Source organism: Symphodus melops, assembly GCF_947650265.1.
Source record: "Symphodus melops genome assembly, chromosome: 17".
NCBI lineage: Eukaryota > Metazoa > Chordata > Actinopteri > Labriformes > Labridae > Symphodus > Symphodus melops.
The window spans coordinates 22,379,382-22,401,776 of record NC_136707.1 but is presented as its reverse complement, the minus strand read 5'-3'; the positions used below and the strand labels follow the sequence as shown (position 1 = coordinate 22,401,776).

General features: G+C 42.2%; 1 protein-coding gene across 1 annotated transcript in view; it reads left to right on the top strand.

The window, feature by feature from the left end:
- Positions 1-22,395, top strand: part of LOC306838692 (uncharacterized protein) — a 173,518-nt gene that overhangs the window by 119,324 nt on the left and 31,799 nt on the right. The window contains exon 23 of the mRNA XM_079367022.1: positions 9,927-10,125. Within this exon, the coding sequence (XP_079223148.1) occupies positions 9,927-10,125 (199 nt within the window). The remainder of the gene's footprint in view (positions 1-9,926; positions 10,126-22,395) is intronic.

Here is a 22,395-nt window from a genome sequence, read left to right as displayed (position 1 = left end):
GGAATAAAAATGGGTCTTAAGATGAGACTTAAAACACTACATAAAGTTATACACTGAAAGTGTACTATAAAAACTATAAAAACTATAAAGTAGAAGTTGGCACAGAGCCTACACAAACGAATAACATATCAGACGAGTACGACAGGGACGGAGCTACTGAAATATGCAGCCACTCACGTCGGCGCACAGGTGAGAAGTGAAGTGATCACCGATCCGCTGCGAGCAGGGATCGCTGCGAGCATACATTCGTATGGTGTGGTCTGAGAAAGAGGATGCCCTCCTGTGGCTCTTTCGCACCTCTGTTCAGACCATTTGGTGGCTTCAGGAAGTCTATGTAATTTCTTTCATTCCTTCCCCTTGACACAAAGTGTCAACACAACATTTGTAGAAATTACCATACAAGGTCATTATAACAGACTGTTCGTTTCAGGGAAAATGAGTGAAAACAAATAAAAAGTAAAAATAAAACTAAAACAAAAAAATAAACAAATAAACAAATGAGAGAAGAACAAAATAGGCAACTTATGTTATTAAAGCAGTTCTGTGTGGCAAGTTTAAATTCATGTCCTTGTTGGATGTTTTGATCCTATGTTGGTTCTCGTGTCTTCTGCTGTTGTAGACAGTCCATGTTTACCCTATTGTAAGAGATGGGGTGTCTAAGTATCAGTATACATGACATCAGTTTGAGTGCAAGTGAATCGGTTGGTAAAAATTATGAATATATGGGGACGTTTGGAGTCCCATTTTTCTCTGCTGTAAACCAGGATTGGCAACAGCCATTGTGGTGAGCAAAGCAGCGATGAGGATCACAGCCATAATCGTCCCACGGCGTCCTCTCTCAGCACTCCGTAGGTTAGGTCTTGTTCTTCCTTCAGTGGCATGGCATGGAAAAGTTTGCAGTGATGCATGGATCTAGGTATCCCTCTCAGCTATCCAATCGTCAGTGGATGTTGTCATCATCTCCAGGTGTCCGTCTCAGTTATCCGGACAGCAGTTGTTGTTGTCAGCAGCTCCAGGTCTGGTCCTGTCCACCGTGGTTAAACGTCCACGCTTCCTTCTCAGGTCCTTTCCACTACTCCATCTCCAGGCTGGATGTTGTGAAGTTTCACCTTAGGGAAGACAACTTAAAAAACATGGTTATCCACCCTTTTGACACATGGTCAAGACCATGTGTCAAACTTTTGACGCACAGAGATATCTTTGAGGGAAAAACACCACTTTGGACAGATAAAAAACATTTGTAGAGTGGGGAAGACAGGTGAAAGAGCAGCAGTCTTAGGAGCTTCAAATCCCAGTGACTCTGGGTCATTAGCACCTGTATAAGCTGACATTTACATACTGCTACTGACACAAGCAGAAGAAAATGCAGACAAAAGGTTCATGATTAGGCTCTGTGAGCAATAGGTTTTCCTGTAGAATTAATGAAACCTTGATTTTTTCATAATGCATGGAAAGTATCATACATGAAATGCATATTTAGAGTCAGTATGTACTGTGATATCCTTCCCGGTTCCTAGAATGAAAAAAAAAAGTTATTAGAATAGTTCAGCTGCCTGAGCAGACAGGTTAGCAGGGTTAGTACATAGATGAGACACAAGGGGATCCATCTGTTGGATCTCGCAGCAGAAACATATATAAAGAAAAAACAAAATCAAGATTAATGAAAGGAGTGTCAAAGAGTGCATCTCTTGGTTTTGACACAGACAGGGGTGTGGTTGTTCATCTTGAGCTGTAAGGAGTAAGGTTTAAGGGTTCATAAAAATCACATGAGTACACAAAAAGATTTAAAAAGGTTGGTAGTGTCTGGTAGTCGTAGACAGAGGGAACTCAATAAAGCTTGTTTCAAGTCAGTTGAAGCTTTATCTGCGTCAGGAGTTCAAGTCAAAAAAGTCAGTCATGGCCAAAAATGTCTACCCCCAAAATGTCTGGGGGTCGGGAGATCTCCACAATTTTATAAAATCTATGGACAACAATAGCCTGTTAAAACCAATTAGGCAACTGTTTGTTTGTTTTTGCAGTTTTCTGAACATCCATGATTGTGGATGTAATCAGGACCAAATTTATGAACTTCCGGAGTAAAATAATGCATTTTTTTAAAAAACTAAAATAGTTTGCCACTTGTCCTGCAAAATTTAGGACCGTTTTCTGTCAGAAAACAAAAATGGACAAACAACAACACTGTCTCAGCTTGACAATGCCTCAGCATAGGAAAACATATACACAGATATTGTCAACATACTGAACGAGTGTATTAATACACAAAGGTTGCTAAAAGCTAATTTCTCAGCTCTATTTCAATCCAGAGTGAAAGTTGGAGAAGAAAACCCTATGGCGTCTACATCCAAGAATAAAATGCACCATTGATAGTGAAAGCAACCCAGAACTGTGAGTCAAGATGAAAAGGAATGCTAGAATTTGCATTTGTTAGAACTGTAATGGGGAGAGGCTATGGAGAACTATGAGAGGTGAACTGAAATTTGACCAGAAAATTATTGATAAGTGGAGTGGGATGACCGGGTGAGAGCACACTGTTGACAAAGGAGGGACCAAAAGATAGCGCAGCTTAATTAAAATGTATTAAAAGGATGATAACAAAATACCCACAAATAAAAATGCTAAAAGTCCATAAAAACACGTGGGCTAAGAATGCTTAAAAAATAAATGGCACCGTCCCCTTCCTCCTCCAGGCAATAAATCTTCTTCTGGTCACACGCACTGGGTCACCTGCAAATGCAAAGCATATACGCCAGCACGGGGATACGAGACTATTAAGGCCTTAGGCTACAGGGTGGAGTGTCGCTACAATACTTACACTCGAGGCAGAGTTTCCTCTGCCCCTGCGTGTGTTAGGTTTCACAACACTCCTTCACTCAGTCCCGATCTCTCCCGGCTGGCTCCTGTCCTCTGCACGCTGAGACACCTGCGCGGAAACAACAAGCGGCAGTCAATGTCCTAAAACAGCGGGCTTCCTGTTTCACTTCTCTCCGACAAGTGCTACTATATGTCCCCAAAGGGTACTTACACGGAAGGCAGAGTCCTCCTCTGCCCCTGCGTGTGTATCGCCTTGCAGCACTTGCGGTCTCAGCGTGCGTGGTCCCCGATGCATGTGCCGTCCTTCACTTTTACTTCTGGAGCGGTGGTACGCAGTCTTCCTGCTCTCTTCCTGCTCTTCCGGTTCCGTCCCCGTTCCCGTTTCCGTCCCCGTTCCCGTCTCCGTCCCTGTTCACGTTTCCGTTCCCGTCTCCGTCCTCGTTCCCGTCTCTCTGCGTGTTTGTTGTTTCCGTCCTTTTTATGTGCGTTCCTCCTCACCAACACAGGTGCGCTGATTTGAAGGTCTCAGGGATTGGGGTAAAGTCATGTGATTAATTAAGTCATGAAGCATGTGACTATGGCATTTCTTAAGATATAAATGAAAGGTAAAATGCACTGCAAACAATAAAAACACAGCACACAATAAAAACAAAAAATAAAATGCCATAACACTTATGCTGGATCACAGAACAACTAAAAACCCAATCTGATTAACATTGGTGTTACAAACATCTGCCGGATGCTGACCACCTTCATTTACATCCCTTAAGTATTGTAATGAATTCCAACCCCAATTTGGTTTTCCTTCAGGCAAGATGGGGGAGGAATGGTGAGATTTAGAAGTTCAACAATAGCACCTTAATTTATAAAACAATGATTTCAACAGTCTTAGGACTAAAATGGATATCTTTAACCTCGTCGAAAATAAAATTTTGACTGGAAAACAATATAATATGCATCTATTATATTTCTAGAATTCGAAAATGTTTACAATTTTAATTATCATTACAGTGTTAGTTGCAATGTTTATTCTTTTTCAGTCAAATCAGTGTTTTGCAGATTAAACTCAGGGTTCCCATCTCCTTCCCTCTTGTAGCATTGTTCTTGGAGTCAGTGCTGCTGCACTTTCAGTTTGATATGGACCCAGTCTTCTTCTTCTTTTGCTTTTTTGGTGGCAACCTGTGCCCCGTTCTCTGTGGCCCATCAATCTCCAGTCTTTTTCAGGTGTTTCCTCTGCAACCTCCTTCATGCTGTTTGGTTGACATGGCTTGTGTAAAAATTCTTTCTTGGAGAAACAGAGTTACTTGTTTAAAGAGATAGAAAGAAGGCTTTTAAATCAGGGTGTGTTGTTCTCCCCCCCCCCCCTTCTTTCTGAGAGTCATTCTGGTGTGCTTGACCTCCTGTGGAGAAGGTGTTGCTGAAGAGTTGTAGGTGGAGACATGGGGAGGAGGTCCACATCTTAAAATCTAACCTTACATTCTTAACTCTCCTTCTTTTCTTACTTAAAACCTAATTTCTCTTTCCTTTCAATCTCTACTAATTTTGCAAAACAAAATAATCAGTCTATCTTTTCTTCCCTACTTTCACTTTTAGTCTAACATACTCAACGCCATCATAAACATTCTGTGCTTAATTTCTTTTAATAGAAGACATATCATGTGTGAGAAACTGCTAAAGTTGAACATCTTTAAATCACATATTCCCCATTTGTCTGCTCTTAATTCAGCAGAGCCTGTCAGAAAATGAAAAAATCAAATATAAATGTTTATTTTCCCCGTTTTGTTTTTCATGTTTTCAGTGACTCACTGGGACAGATGTGCTTAAACGTTCAATGGGCTTATCATTCACACAGACCACACAATCACACTGATCTTCCCATACAGTGTATGGTTGGATCTTATCAAACACACACTAACTTTGAGCAACTTACTCAGCCAGGTGGTTTGTATGACACATTCGTTTCGAGCAACGCACCTTGATAGCATACATTTCTGTACACTAGACACTGAATGTCACAAACAAAGGTTTTGTTATTTTTTATCACTCATACACCCATTTTATTGTAGTGGGGCCTTATATATATAATAATCGTTGTTTCGCATGTTTTATTTTTTAAGTGCAGACAGCCTCGTGCTGTTTGTTAGATATTTTAGCTTCATTTTTTGTTTTTTCTTTTTCTGAACTTTTCTCGTTTAAGACACTCTAAACATCAACGTCCAAAACCGTGAAGGATATACATGGGAATGACCCTTTAAACGCACAAAACATTAACGTCCAAAACCACAAAGGATTTACATGGGAATTACCAATTTTTAAATCACACTACACATCAACCTCCACCACCGCACAGGGTATGGGAATTACCAAAAAACATTCACTTCCAAGACCGGCTTTTACATGGGAAAACAAGCTCCACATGAGCTCTCAAGGCATCCATAAACACACAGCTTTATATGGACCCGAAATGCATAACTGGAACCACCACAAAGGACTTAAATTACGTTTCAGCTACTGTAGTATCTGAAGTCCTCCTTCTTTGACGATGATGTGTAGATGATGAAGAAAAATCCGCTGACACTGACTTGCTTGTAATGTAAGACATTTATTTACAAAGACAAGAAACAGCATCAGTCCAGGTTAGCCATGGTACCTGGGAGAGTCACCAGCCAAATGTGAGCCCTCTTGAACAAAGAAAGACACTCGTACTTATACAGCATTGGTCAAAGAAAACAGAAAACCATCCAAGTCCTTATTTGGACTTAGGACAACAACTGTTACCCTTCTTAAACTTACTCTGAACTTATGGCCTTAAGATTTACAATTCCATGCAGGGTTGACTTTTATTATCTCTTTCTCGGGATCAACACCTGTTTACTCCTGTTTAGACCCAAATGTTATTCTACTCAGTCCTAAAGAAACGGCCCCTAATAAACCACTTCATGCTCTTAGGTGTTAAACCAAGCTCTTCTTGAGACCACTAATTGCTTTAACATAAGACATTAACATTTCAGCAGCACACTTACAGTTCACACAACTGTTCATATCACATTGTGTTGCATGTATAATACACTTCACTACCTAGGCTTTTACAAATTGAGCAAATGATTCAAACGCCGTACTCACTTAGATAGAGCGTCCACTGTCTGCACCCGTGCCTGACGTCAGGTGGGATCCAAAATCTCCGTTCATCGGAGCGGAATTTTCCCCGCCGGCAGCTTCCCTCAGTCCAGGCTCAGGTAGCAATCAGCGAAATGTCTATCCCCATCCCTCGTCGCCATAATGTCGCGGAAATTCTTCTTTGTGAGGTGGAGAGTTGCTAAGTCTCAGAAGAACTTCATACTTCGGCGTTTGAATCAGATCTCTTTTAATCACACGCAGCGTGGAGGGGAGGCCGCCGTCTGCAGCGTTCTCTGTCGAACCTTCACATTACAAATCCTTATATGCAATATAGAGAGAGAAGGTGACCTTACAGTTAACAAATGGTGATCTTTACATTACAAGGGTTCTTTGAAGTTTTCTGTATCCTGTCCTTCTGGAGACAGTGACTCTGTGATAATGAAATAACATTTACATTCGTATGGTGTGGTCTGAGAAAGAGGATGCCCTCCTGTGGCTCTTTCGCACCTCTGTTCAGACCATTTGGTGGCTTCAGGAAGTCTATGTAATTTCTTACAATAACCCAAAAACATACCTTTTTAATCACATTTCGTGTACAATATGAACTTCTATTTATGCATTGTATTTATTTATCTTCACCAACCATGAAAATTATGAACCAAATACATGTTGCTTCCATCAGTAGCTACACCATCCAAGTCCTTATTTGAACTTAAGTCAACAAATGTTTCCCTCCTTGTGGTTATTCTGGGCTTATGGCCTTAAGATTTACAATTCCATGCAGGGTTGACTTCTTTATCTCTTCCTAAGGATCAACACCTGTTTACTCCTGTTTAGACCCAAATGTTATCCTACACATGATAAACCACTTCATTCTCTTTGATGTTAAGCCAAGCTCTTCCTTAAGAACACTCATTGCTTTACCAGAAGTTCACATTTTAGCAGCACACTTACAATTCATATAATTGTTCATATCACACTGTGTCACAAGTATAATACACTTCAAGATATTAAGCTATCACACCTACTTACTTACTTTGGACTGGTTTTTGTGGGGTTAACCAAGAATGGGTTTAGGTTGTGTCTAGTCTGTGTTGTCTGAGGGTTTTGAATGCACAACTCCTGAGGTACGTGCAGAATGGTGCTGTATCTTAAAAATGACGTAATAAGAGTGAGGTCAAGTGAAAAGTGGAAAAAGATTTGTTTGGACGCCGACTCAAAAGCTGCTGGATTTGACAGCCAATCCAGACCCCAAGCTTGTTTGAAACCAGTATCAATGTGATCCAACTACAAGTAAAACCTCTGAACTCATAGACACAGTCAGTGCAGACTGTGTGGTAAGGCTGCCGGAGGCTTAGCAGACCAACATAGGTGAGGTTACTCAGCCTCATGTTTGAGAACCCGTCCTTTCGGTCTCCATCTGATCTTCATCTCTGTCACACTTCATGTTAGGGTGAGCTGACCCTCGTATGAATACGTGTAAGCGGGCCACTATGGCTATTTTCTCACAACTGGAAGGTCAAGGGTTTGATCTCCAGCTCCTGTGTCCTTAGGCAAGACACTTAACCTGGAATTGCTCCCCCTGCTGCGTCAGGGGTGTATGAATGTGTATGCGGGGCGCTGCTCTTGTTGTCGACCGTTTGGTGCTTCTCTGTGATAAATAAAATAATAAAAAAAGTCTACCAGTGAACAGTTTTACTTCAAGGTTTAAAATATACAACACCTGTATAAAAGCATCATTTACAACTTTCAGTTTCTGTCTGACTATATTCCTTTATCTCTAACACGTTGTAAAAACTATGGTGGAGTCACAATATATATGACACATCGCACAAACCCAGGTGTTATCACATTTTCAGATATTGTATTCATTAATAGTGAATATGAACATGAATTAGTTGTGCAAAAGAAAAACTTAATGGAGGTCGTTAGAGTTTTTCAATTCAGGGTGTGCTGTTATCAGAGAACAACAAGATCTAAAGTTCTAAAAACCTTTCCACCATAAAACAGTTCTGAATATTTACTGCATAATGACAGGGATGGGCATCGTCTGGGCAAAGTTCTTTAGGCTATAAAGGCTGAAGTGTGTGGCAATGATTTACCTGCTCCACACTTGTCACCATACTAATAAATATGAAGTAAGTAAAATAGATCAACCACACTTTCAGGTGAAGAAACAAACAAACAGACAGTCAAACTAACCACAGGCTGAGAGCTGAGGCGGGTTTTAACCTTGTGACAAACCTGTCAATCATGTCAGCTGCACGCATAATGTAAAGACTGAGGTACAACAGAGACACAAAGTTTGAGCAGGAACAGGCATGAACCAGTTATTATCTGACCTTTGGATACTGTTTTGATGCACACACACACACACATACACACACACACACACACACACACACACACACACACACACACACACACACACACGGGATAAACATGTTAATTTCTACTGTAAGCTTATTTTCTCAATCAGCAGATAATATAATGGATTATTCCAGCTCTGTCAGTAAGAAATGTTGTATTTACTTTATTCTACGATGACAGGACACTTTTTTGATTAAGTTTCAAGCACTTTGTGGATTCTGCACGTTGACGAGTAGAAACACACTTTGCACTTGTCACTTTTAAAAAATATGAAAGTTCACAGAAGAATATAAGTATAGAGGAAGAAGGGGACAGTGAAGGGTAGGTGGGCTCAGCTGGATGTAAGAGACAGGTGACATGAACAGGTAAACACGGAGAGAAAGGCAGAATGAGTAAATATAAATATACTGAATATTTTATTTAGATATCAAGACATCACTGCTGTTTGGAACAAAACTGATAAAGGCAGTCTGTCAAGATTATTTTGTTTCCTTTGTATTACATCTTGTGTATCGACACATTAAAAAACACAGCAGATATCAGAAAGGTGATTACTCTGATGTCAGAGGGCTGACCAGAAACAGATGCCAAAGAACAAAAGTGAAAGTAAGACACAATAAAAAGTCTGACCAGCCGACGCATTTTCAGTCAGTGCAGCCAGAGCAACGCGACAGAAAGTAAGACTGTGATTATTCTATGATTTTATTATTCATTCTGTTGACTTTAGTTTGTTTTATATTTTAGGATGTTTTCAAGGATAAATCTCTTTTTATGAAGGACTCCTTCTGATCTTTCCTTTTGTCCTCTTAGTTTGTTTATTTTTCTTGAATGATGTGAACATCAAATTGTCATTTATTTAAAAGTTACTTTGACAAAAAACTCTCACATGAACTGTTTTTTAACTGATGGATGAATTTAAAGATGAATCTATGATCTACTGCATGTTTCCATAAACATGTTTAACACCACATACTGAGGTCGTGTGCGTCTGATTAAACATCAGATAAAAGTTCTGATGTACTTTATCTGAAATATTCAGCTTCATGTTTTTACTCTGCTGCAGTCCAGAGGAATAAAGAACCTTCTAGTCCACTTTATTTATCCAGCAGTGAAACTTTCTGTCACTCATAAACTCTGAATATTTTACACACCAGTAACAGGTAACAGTAATAATCAGATTTATGGCTCTAACACAAATCAGTACATCATGACTTCATCATTCATCTGCAGAGCTGTATTCATCATTGTTGTTATTTACAGAGTTTATGATCTGAATATTCTTCCTTTATTGAGCAACTCTTATATTTTACAGATATGGGAGGAGAAGAATCCAAACCAGCTCCACCGCCACCTTCTCGTAAGATTTTCCACATATACAAAAAATGATTGTTATTCAAATATTACCATTCAGTCAAATATAATTCTTTTTAAATTGTTTAAATAGTCTGAAGTTTTATTTCTGTTTGTTAACATGTGAATTTGTCTTTCAGCTCTTTTAAGTGAGTCATGGAGGAAGTCGATGTAAGTAAACAGGAAATCAGCATGATGACCCTGAATAACAATATTCCTGTTAAATATTCAGTATTTAAAACACTGAAGTAATGAATCTCATGTTCTTCTATCAACAGGAACACTGTGGAAAATATCAACTTTATGAAATCTTACCAACCTCGAAACAAAGAAGTCAAACATCTCAGGATTCTGCTTCATGGACCGGTCGGTGCCGGCAAGTCCAGTTTCTTCAACTCTGTTGACAGTGCTTTGAGAGGTAGAGTTACCCAGCGAGCTGCGATGGATGCGGCCACCGGGATCAGCTATACTCTAAAGGTAAGAATAAGTGATGACTGTGGTGACTCCAGACTGAGATTATTCACCTTCTCTGTAAACTCCACCCAGTTTAAAACAAACAAGCATGTTATTTAGAAAAAGGCTGAGGCAGCAATATCACAGACAGAGAGGTGTTTTAGAAGGTATGGTGATGAATTCAACTGATCCTATAATAATGAAATGTACAAAGTGAATTAATGACAAAAAGATTTAAGTTAGCTGTTTGAAGAGGGCAGTTTCTGAAAATGTGGAAGATTTTGCATTTTCATCTGAATTCCTTAAAGAAATTAATCATTTTGTGGCAGCTTAGTTTTATTAAGAAGATTCAAAATGGAATTAAAATAAACATTTGATCAACATAGATTCTCTCACTGAATAAAATTTAATTATTTTGTTCTGAATGATGTAAATCATGTCTCCTTCTTCTTCACAGTATAAAACGTACAAAATAGAAAAAGATGATCAGAGCTTCTGTTCTTTTGTCTTCAACGACATCATGGGCCTTGAGGGACACAACACCAATGGAGTCCAGGTGGAAGATATCAAACTGGCCCTGCGAGGACGTGTGAGAGAGGGTTACAAGGTACACTCTTAAAACTTTCTCTTTTCTTGTTAAAGAGCCCTGTGGCGTTCATTTCAACAAGTGTTTTAAATCAATGCAAGCAGCTCCCTCTGCTGTTGAAAGATGAAGCCAATTCAGAACACCAAAAACCTTCAGTTCCTCGAGTTTCCACCAGAGGCAGGCTGCAAAAGCCCTGGGACCAGATCCACAAAAAAATCTGAGAATCCTCACACACAAAATTAGACGTGTGTCCCTAAATTAGATTTAAAAATGAAGAGTGATCTAGAAACACTCTCTGAGCAAGAAAGGGACAAAAAAATTTACCTCAACAACAGAGTGTAAAACCAGAATATTAAAAAAAATAAAATAAATGAGGACCAGCTCAGAAATAAAATATACGAGGAAAGGTTAGAAGATTTCACATGAAGTTTCTCTTTTTACAAATTCATCTTTTGATTCACTGAAACATTCATTCTGTGCATTGAGAAATAATATCAGAATATGTATTTTTGTTGTTTTTAGTTTCATACTAACGGCCCACTGACAGAGAACGACCCGAGCTACAACTCTGATCCCTCTCTGGATGACAAAGTCCACGTGCTGGTCTGTGTCGTTCCTGCCAACAACGTCTCTGTGTTACATGACAAAGTCATGCAGAAGTTAAGAGAAGTCAGACTTGCTGCCAGGGATCTGGGTAAGAACAGATATCACACACTTAGATTTATATGTCAGACATTACAAGAAAAACAAACGATTAAAATACTGAAAATGTTTCACTTCTTCAGAAATTCCCCAACTGGCCATCCTCACCAAAGTTGATGAAGCCTGTCCTGAGGTCAAAAAAAATATTAACAACTTATACAAGAGCAAATACCTGAAGAAACAGGTGAGTCTGTTTAGATTAGTTATTGTTGAGTTTCAGTCCTTTTTTCATCACATTTCCATCTTTGGTCTGAGCTTTACATTCACTGATTATCTGAAATTATTTGACTCTGACACAGGTGGAAAAATTCAGCGCCACACTGGGAATTCCCATCAGCTCCATCTTTCTGGTGAAGAATTACCACTCAGAATCGGAGACGTGTGACGCCATCAATGGGCTGATACTGACCGCACTGAGACAGATGGTAAACTCTGGAGAAGACTACCTCAACGACCTGTAGAGCTGCTCACTGCTGAGGCAAACGATGCATGATGAAGCTTTACAAACATGTGACAGAATATTTACTTTGTAGTTGGATTTCATTAAACTGACACTATATAAAGGTCGCTCAGTCACAGCTGACATATTTAAAATGTGTGTTCAAAACAATACAGGGCACTCTCATTGTGGCAGAATTCATTCTGAATAAGTTTATTCCATACAAGCACCACAGTGACAATTCATTCATCTTAGTAATTTTGTGAATGTATCATTTAAATCTCTCCACCTTTAGGGTAACTCTTCTTTTAGGTCTGTGTAGATGTAATGCATGTGTAAGACATTATATTTGAATCATAGCCAAGTGTATGTTGTGAGCTGAAAAGGAAATATGATTTGCTGAGAATCAAGAAATGTTTGTCTGACATCTACAAGTGAAGGTAATGTCGTCATTCTCACTGATTACAAGTTTAAATGTAAAGGAATGTGCAGGCTGTCTTCTGACAGAATAAAAGCAAACAGATGAAATGTTTGTTATTGTGTTCTGTTGATGTCGTCTGACCTCCGTCGTATGAAGTCTAAGACAGTCCACAGTCTGTTTCATGATTTCCTCATTGAACATTTACAGCAGAAACACCCCAACCTAGCTCCTGAACTGGCTGAAGGCTTCTGGACTTTCTTTCTTATGGAAGTGTTTGATATGTGGATGCAAATAAGACAAAAACATGGTCTCAGTCCTTTTAACATCACTCGTAAAGATCAACAATAAAAGGATCGGATGAGACCTCCTCTTGTGATGAGGAAATATTAATGAACAAAAGCTCTCTCTCTCTCTCTCTCTCTCTCTCTCTCTCTCTCTCTCTCTCTCTGTCACTCTCCCAAACATATTTTCAAAATGCTCATCCACAGCAGAATCCACAAGACATCCAACCTGATGATTGGGGGTCTCATCAAGGACTTGAGGAAGAAACCTGGGAGCAGAGGAGGTTCACATGGGTCCCTACAAGGTTCTCCTGACCACTTAAAAACAGAGGTAGAGATTGTGGGCAGAGCCACTTGGATCCAAGTCAAAACTGCAAGAACAGACCAGAGACCAACAAAGACTTTGATCCAGATGTTCAAACTGTGTCATGTTGGCATACTGAGGATAAAAGAATATAACAGAGGTGGAGACATTAAGCTAACGAGTAATCGTCACATAAACATAACAAACCAAACAGCCTTCTTCTCCAGCAGTACTGTAGAAATAAAACAATTGTTAACTTTCTTCAGAAGTTTCAATAAGAGGATAAGGTTTATGACATTCACAATGAGTACTGTGTCTGTGTCATTGACAGTAAAATCTGTCAAATCTCACAAGTGCGTGAGATTGGCATCACTGCCCTCCTGTGGCAAGATCGGAGAAGTGCAACACTTAGATAATGTAAGTGCAAAACGCTTTACTTTGATTGTTCTTTTATTTATGCCAGACTAACTTTTATCTGTTGGATTTCTTACGTTAGCCACACGAGGGCAGTCAACCTTTTTTTACTGATCTCTAGTTCAAAAATCTTTAAGAAAAACGAAGTTTATCAGTTCAATTCAATTCACCAAAACTTTATTAGTCAAATTCACCCCCCATCTGCATTGTAACTGTAGACAATTTAAAGTACAAACAAATGAAAATGTGCTGCTGCAGCCTGCTTCAAAAAGCCAAACTAGTTGATTTGTTTTAATTGGTTATGAGTCCCTCCTCTGACAAAGCAGGATATGGTGAGGGCAATTTTTTATTCTAATCTTGAAATTAACCCTTGATTAAAGCTGAGTTATATCTCTTTTAAAAGTCTTGCTCCCAGTCTTTCACATCCAGTCTCTAGAACTTTTCAGCCAGTTCTAGTTGTTGTAGTTTACCGCCCTCCTGGCCCATATTCTGAATTTCTATCTGAATTTGCAAACATCGTCCTTAGCAGTGATATAATAATTGTTGTAGGTGATTTCAATATCCATGTGGATGTTGTGAATGATATCCGTAGCACAGCTTTCATGTCACTATTAGACTCTATTGGTTTCACCCAGGGTGTAAACAAACCTACTCATCGTTTTAACCAAACGCTGGACCTTGTTCTAGCTTATGGCATTGAAATGAATAACTTGACTGTTTTTCTAGTAAATCCTCTGATATCAGATTATTTCTTATGTTGGGTCCAGCCAGGATGACAAAGTTCAGGCTGTGTCCCTTTGGAGAACCATGACAAAAGACTCTCTATCTCAGCAGACCTTGCAGGTACTCCCAGAATGCTTTGCCACACCTAACACATAGGTGTGAAGTTTGGGAGGGATAAAACTGGTTGGCCCCATTGTTCACTCTCTTTCACACGTCGTCTGGCGACGTCCGAGGATACAACTCTGCTTCCTTTTTCACAGCATGCTTCTCTTTGTTCAAAAGTTTTGGCGCGCAGCTAACCCAAGGCCTTGAAGCACACCGACATCCTGAATTCCGAGCTTAGATCATCCATTTGAACACATCTCTAAGAAGAGCATCTTATTTCTCCCATATTAAAACGGTATTGAGAGAGATCGTAAGGATTACGTCTCGTTCCGTCCTGTAAAGAAAGGACATCCACGGAGATCATCTCGCTCGACGGAGGACACCACAGCCCTGCTCAACCCCTTGGACGCGCCGCCATCACCATACAACTGCAGGGAGATGGCTAGAGACCGTCCCAGCGAAGGACCCTTTTGTTGCTTCTTTCATCAACCGTGGACAAAACGGTTACAAGTGAGGCTTAGCTAGGTCTGGGCAGTTAGATATAGAGAGTGTTTAATAACTGAGTTATGTTTGTGAAACTGTGATAATATTTGCTTGGTCTTTGACCACTGCGTCTTGGGTTTTACCAGAGTAAAACCTCTTTTGTTTTCCTTATTTGTGCCGCTGCATCCCGTGTGTTTCTCTGTGAACTCTCGCGTCATAACCGGGTAATAGACTGATTATCAGAAAGACTAGTGTGAACGCCGTCTGATACAAATCCGCCCACTGGCTTCTGGTAGTGAAGTTAACTATGCTCTGAGTTGTGCGTGAGTTCCAGGCTGAGATTGAGCTTTCGAGGTGCGTTCTTTTCTCTCTCGCTCTCTCCCTTTACGCACACACATAGATATCTGTGGCTTTCCAGACGCTGCAGAAACATAGATCAGGTTGAGACAGAGTTTGACTCCGTCTCTAGACAATAGACCAGGTTAGGGTCCGCCATCATGCGTGGTCACACTGCCATTTTGATCTCTCTCTCTTTCTCTCTCTCTCACTCACTCACACACACTCACACACACACACACACACACCTCACGCTTGTGAACACCACTCTGGTTCAGATCGCCTCTCGAGGAGCTGGGTTCCAGAGCCCAAGCAGTGCGTGGAGGTGAGCCCGACTATATCTAGCCGGTACCTCTCAACCTCCTGCACAAGCTCAGGCTCCTTCCCCCCCAGTGAGGTGACGTTCCACATCCCAAACGCCAGAAGCTGTGTCCGGGGATCGGGTCTCCGAGAACCCGCCATCGACTGCCGCCCGATCCACACTGCACCCGACGCCTACGGCTTCTTCTCTGGGTGGTGAGTCATTCTGGTGTACTTGACCTCATGTGGAGAAGGTGTTGCTGAAGAGTTGTAGGTGGAGACATGGGGAGGAGGTCCACATCTTCCACAACCTTACATTCTTAACTCTCCTTCTTTTCTTACTTAAAACCTAATTTCTCTTTCCTTTCAATCTCTACTAATTTTGATAAAACAAAATAATCAGTCTATCTTTTCTTCCCTACTTTCACTTTTAGTCTAACATACTCAACGCCATCATAAACATTCTGTGCTTAATTTCTTTTAATAGAAGACATATCATGTGTGAGAAACTGCTAAAGTTAAACATCTTTAATCACATATTGCCCATTTGCCTGCTCTTAATTCAGCAGAGCCTGTCAGAAAAGGAAAAAATCAGATATAAATGTTTTTGTTTCTCATGTTTTCAGTGACTCACTGGGACAGATGTGCTTAAACGTTCAATGGGCTTATCATTCACACAGACCACACAATCACACTGATCTTCCCATACAGTGTATGGTTGGATCTTATCAAACACACACTAACTTTGAGCAACTTATTCAGCCAGGTGGTTTGTATGACACATTCGTTTCGAGCAACGCACCTTGATAGCATACATTTCTGTACACTAGACACTGAATGTCGCAAACAAAGATTTTGTTATTTGTTATCATTCATACACCCATTTTATTGTAGTGGGGCCTTATATGTATAATAATCGTTGTTTCGCATGTTTTATTTTTTAAGTGCAGACAGCCTTGTGCTGTTCGTTAGATATTTTAGCTTCATTTTTTTGTTTTTTCTTTTTCTGAACTTTTCTCGTTTAAGACACTCTAAACATCAACGTCCAAAACCGTGAAGGATATACATGGGAATGACCCTTTAAACGCACAAAACGTTAACGTCCAAAACCACAAAGGATTTACATGGGAATTACCAATTTTTAAATCACACTACACATCAACCTCCATCCCCGCACAGGGTATGGGAATTACCAAAAAACATTCACTTCCAAGACCGGCTTTTACATGGGAAAACAAGCTCCACATGAGCTCTCAAGGCATCCATAAACACACAGCTTTATATGGACCCGAAATGCATAACTGAAACCACCACAAAGGACTTAAATTGCGTTTCAGCTACCTAGGCTTTTACAAATTGAGCAAATGATTCAAACGTCGTACTCACTCAGATAGAGCGTCCGCTGTCTGCACCCGTGCCTGACGTCAGGTGGGATCCAAAATCTCTGTTTGTCAGGCGGAACTTTCCCTGCCGGCAGCGTACTTCAGTCCAGGCTCAGGTAGCAATCAGCGAAATGTCTATCCCCATCCCTCGTCGCCATAATGTCGGAGAAAGTCTCCTTTGTGAGGTGGAGAGTTGCTAAGTCTCAGAAGAACTTCATACTTTGGCGTTTGAATCAGATCTCTTTTAATCACACGCAGCGTGGAAAGGTGTTAGAACAAAATGTGTATAAGTTATCATGAAGTGTCATTGTGCAAGGCCGTTGTAAACAAAGTGTCCTTCGGTGCTTTTCCACTCAGATTGTTTGCAGAAAGTATGCAAGTGTGCGTCATCAACGGTGGCGCCGGCTTCTGATACCGGAGGAATGCTGAAGATGCCAAGGACACGGCAGCAGCTTCTTCTCATATTTGTTCTTATAACAAATATCATGTGCAGATATGAGTGCCGCTTGCTTTTCCCCCTCCCTTATTTCTTACTCTTATCTTATGCAAATTAGGTTAGTTAGCTGCGGAGTGTCAGTTTTGGACCTGACAAGAGGAGGCCGCAGTCTGCAGCGTTCTCTCTCGAACCTTCACATTACAAATCCTTATATGCAATCCAGAGAGGAGGACCTTACAGTTAGCAAATGGTGATTTTTACATTTCTTTGAAGTTACTGTATCCTGTCCTTCTGGAGACAGTGACTCTGTGATGATACTGAAATGACATCTGTATTTACATTTGTAGATAGATAGATAGATAGATAGATAGATAGATAGATAGATAGATAGATAGATAGATAGATAGATAGATAGATAGATACTTTATTGATCCCAAAGGAAATTCAAGGCATCCAGTAGCAGTATACAGACAGGCAGGACATAAGACATTAGTTACAATACACACCTGCTGTCCCCCCTCCCCTCTGTATACAAAAACCCCCAAACAATATTTAGCAGCCCCTATGTGACTAAGAATAAACATAATTATATGTTAAACCTGTGCAGTTAGCATTAGCAATTAGACTTAAAACTTATATAGCATAATGTACATAACCTGTGAGGAGAGAAAAACATGTGTTGGTTAAAAGAGACCTGTAAACAGTTAAAGAGCATTGGAAACACAGTGCTGACCTTCTAGAAACTAGTTACATGTGTATGTACAGAGGTGTTTGAGGTAGTGCCAGAGGTGTGAGTATAGTCGTTAAACAGTCAATGCAGGAATGTAAATTGGCTCACCAACTTAAAGTAGCAGTGATTAGCATTACGTGTCCTAGACAATAAGGTGAAACCAGGAATGATTTGGGTGATTATCGTTAAGTACCCAACTATTGAGGGGTAGATTAGCATTAAGTGTTGAAGACAATAGAGTGAAACTTGACCTAATTAGGGTGATCATGTCAACCATTACAGATGTAGCATAACACAACAGTAGGATGAAACCAGACATGATTAGGGTGATTATCTTTAAAGTGACCTGTGCTCAGTAAGGTGACTATCAACATGCATTACAGTGTCCAACTGGGGGCTGACTCTGAGGTCAGCAGTGCAGATAAGGAATGAGAAAAAAGTGAAAAAAGAGTCCAAGGATCACCGTGCGCTTCTTCCCTGCCGTGACAGTGAAGTGTTGTACAGTCTGATGGCCAGGGGGACAAAAGAGTTCTTGAGCCTGTCCGTGGAGCACAACTGTGAGAGCAGTCTGTCGCTGAACATGCTCCTCTGCCCGGTGAAGGTGCTGTGCAGAGGGTGGTGTGTGTTGTTCATGATGGAGAGCATTTTGTCCAGAGACCTCCTCTCTACCACTGTCACCAGTGAGTCCAGCTCTGTGCCCACCACAGAGCCGGCCCTCCTCACTAGTCTGTCCAGGCGTGCTGCGTCCCTCTTCTTGCAGCTTCCTCCCCAGCACACCACGGCGTAGAAGAGGACGCTGGACACCAAAGACTGGTAGAACATCTGCAGCAGCTTTTTGCAGATGTTGAAGGACCCCAGCCTTCCCAGGAAGTACAGACGGCTCTGTCCCTTCCTGCAGGTAGTGTCCATGTTAGGCGACCAGTCCAGCTTGTCATCCAGCTGCAGCCCCAGGTACCCGTAGGTCCTGACCACCTCCATGTCGACCCCGCCGATGGAAACAGGTTCTAGATGTGGTTTCTTCCTTCGGAAGTCCACCACCATCTCCTTGGTCTTGGAGGGGTGCTGGGGGGACAGGCACTGGCTGCAGCGACGGGGCTGTCGAACCTGTTAAAAAACAAGTTGAGCTGGTTTGCTCTCTCAGGGTCCCCGTCTTCTGCGTTGTTGTTTTTCTTTTTGCAGCCTGTGATGGTCTTCATGCCCTCCCAGACCTCCCTCATGTTGTTCAGCTGCAGCTTCTGTTCTACCTTTCTTCTGTACTCCTCCTTTGCCTCTCGGAGTCTGACCTTGAGTTCCCCCTGCACCCGCTTCAGCTCTGCCTGGTCTCCCTCCTTGAATGCCCTTTTCTTCCTGTTGAGGATCTCCTTGACATCGCTGGTGATCCAGGGCTTGTTATTCGGGAAGCTGCGCACAGTTTTAGTGGGAACCACAACGTCCATACAGAAGTTCATGTAGTCAGTTGTGCAGTGTGTGACCCCCTCAATGTCATCACCATGAGTCTCTTGCAGGGCACTCCAGTCAGTGGTCTCAAAACAGTCTCTGAGCGCCTCCTCTGCCTCAGGAGACCACTTTCTGAAGGTGCGAGTAGTTATCGGTTGTCTCTGGATCTTAGTCTTGTACTGTGGCTTTAGTAGGACCAGGTTGTGGTCGGACTTACCCAGAGGTGGTAACGGGATGGCAGTGTAGGCGTCCTTCATGTTTGCATACAGGAGGTCTATTGTCCTGTTCTTCCCGGTGGGACAGCTGCATCCGGGTGCAGCGTTTGTAATCTTGAGGTGGTCGCGTGGATGACGTCACACGCAGTTTCGGCGTGTGCCCGGGGTGGAATGTAAACACAGACCACGATCGCGTGAGAAAATTCCCTCGGCATGTAGTAAGGACGGAGACCCACCGCCAGCAGCTCGATGTCTTTGCTGCACGTTGCCTCCTTCACAGTAACATGTCCATGGTGGCACCATCTGTTCTTAATAAACAGCGCGAGTCCTCCTCCTTTCCGTTTGCCGCTGCGTTTCGTGTCTCTGTCCGCTCTCACTGTAGTGAAGCCCGGTAGATCCACGTTAGCGTCCGGGGTGTTTTGAGTCAGCCAGGTTTCTGTGAGGCACATTAAACTGCACTCTCTAAATGTCCGGTTGTTCCTCACGAGAGCAGCCAGCTCGTCTGTCTTGTTGGTTAGACAGTTTACGTTCCCCATAACTATCGCCGGAACCGAGGGCTTGTACCTCCATCGCTTAGCCGCTAGCTTAGCCCTTAGCAGAGCCCCGGCTCGACAGCCTCTATACTGCCGCCTCAGCTCCTCTGGTATCGGGTGAACGATGCCGGCTTGTCCCGCTGACCGGAGCGAGAGCAGCGTCTCCCTTGAATAAGAACGTTTTCCGCTGCTATTTCCACGAAGGCACGAAAAAGTATCCATAGGATACATAAAGTTATACACTGAAGGTGTACTATAAAAACTATATAGTATAGTACTATAAAAACTATAAAAGAAGAAGTTGGCACAGAGCCACAACAAACGAATAACATATCAGACGAGTACGACAGGGACGGAGCTACTGAAAGTGCGGCCACTCACGTCGGCGCACAGGTGAGAAGTCATGGTACTGTCTGAGAAGGAGGATGCCCTCCTGTGGCTCTTTGGCACCTCTGTGCTTTCAGACCATTTGGTGGCTCCTGGAAGTCTATGTATATTCCCACAAAACTCTTCTAATCACTTTAGTCCCTCTCAGCTGGATCAGGTTGCAGATAGTGCGGTGGACTCACTGAGAGTTACTCTGGATTCAATCGCCCTTCTAAAACAGAAGGCGATCAAACGACAGAGACTAGCTCCATGGTACAACTCAGAAACCCGTACTCTAAAACTAACGTCACCTCCACCAACACGAAAGAATCTTATTTAATCTGGCAGGATAGTCATAATCAATATATGAAAGCTCTACGACACGCCTGCACTGCCTATTACTCGTCTCTTATTGAAGAAAATTGTGAGGTTTCATTTTGTTTTTCTGGTGTAGTTTTGTGTTGTCTTTTCTCCCCCTCCCTCTTCTAGTTTTTGTCCTTCTGCAGGTAGGCGAGTGACAGGGGGTGTGGCTGGCTCCTCCATACCGCAGACGAGGCACACCTGTTGTCAAGCTCATCAACTCCTCCATAAAAGCCTGGCTTGCCCTCTACTACTCTGCCAGATAATTCCGTATTGCTCGGTAGTGGTCACGTTTGCTCTCAGCAAATTGTTTTTGTAGCCTCTCGTGGATTTTTGTGATTTTGGTTTTGGTGATTATATGGACTGACTGTGCTTTTTTCTTATCTCTAGTTCTCGCTGTGTGCCTCCTGCTTGAGTTCAACTCGTCGGAGTCCCCTGTTTTCCGGATCTTCCTTGCTCTCTTTTGTTTTTTCCCCTTGGAAAATTAATTATCTTTTTGTTAAAACAATTTTTGGGTTTTTATGTCTCTGCATTTTGGGGTCCGCCAAACAAAAACGTAACAGAATTATCTGGCCAAAATGGACCCCGCAGAGACTGAGAGACTGAAGCAGGCTTTATCCTCCCAAGGAGTTTTAGTGGGGCAGCATGAGACAGCTTTGGGAGAAATTATGGCTGCACTCCAAACTCTTTCCACAAGTGTGGCCCAGCTCGGCAGCCATCTTGAGCAGGTTTCCACTCATCTCTCCACGCACCCAGCGCCAGCCGCAGCTCCTGCTCATACTCCACCTCCAGTACCTACTTCAGCGTCTCCAAATGTCCAACCCAACTACCCTCGTGAACCATTCATTCCTACTCCAGTCAGGTATTCAGGGGTGTTAGGGTCATGTCGTCAGTTTCTCCACCAGTGCTCGCTGGTGTTCGACCAGCAGCCACTGACTTACACGTCCGATAGAGCCAAGATAGCTTTCATTATGAGTCTGTTATCCGAAAAAGCCTCCGCCTGGGCGGTAGCTTTAGATAATAGTAATTCACCTATTTGTCTGTCATTTCAGTCTCATTTTCCACGGAGATGCAAGTGTTCGAACCATCCATTACAGGGCAAGGAGGTCAGTAATCAGCTTCTTGCACTACATCAGGGCTCAGGCTCTGTTTCAACTTACTCCATTGATTTCCGCATTCTCGCAGTTGAGAGTGGTTGGGACGACAAGGCCTTACAAGGAGTTTTCTTTAAGGGATTAAGTGAAGACCTTAAGGATGAGTTAGCTGCTCGTGATAAAACCGCTTCATTAGAAGAATTAAGAAGTAGAATTATTCGTTGGCTATTCGGTTGGATAACCGCCTTAGTGAGAGACGTAGGGAGAGAAAGGCTAGGCAGAGAGTCTCCCCGCCCTTCTCAAGAACCCCGCCTTCTGATCTACAATGGAGACCTTCACATCACTCCTCCCCATCGGAGCCGTCATCCACCGAGACCTCTCCGCCTGCAGCCCCGACTCCCCTCAGCACTGAAGAACCCATGCAGCTGGGTAGGATGAGGCACTGTTGAGTCCCTTACTGTCCCGTGTTGAGAGACAACGTCGTCTTCAACTAGGTCTGTGTATTTACTGCGGTCAACATGGCCACCAGATATGCCTCTGTCCAGCGGTACCAAAAGAGCAGGCTCATCAGTCTCAGAGGGGGAGCTGGTGAGCCACACGGCAGACTTTTCGTCCCCCTCAAGATGACTGCAACTCAAAGGTACTGT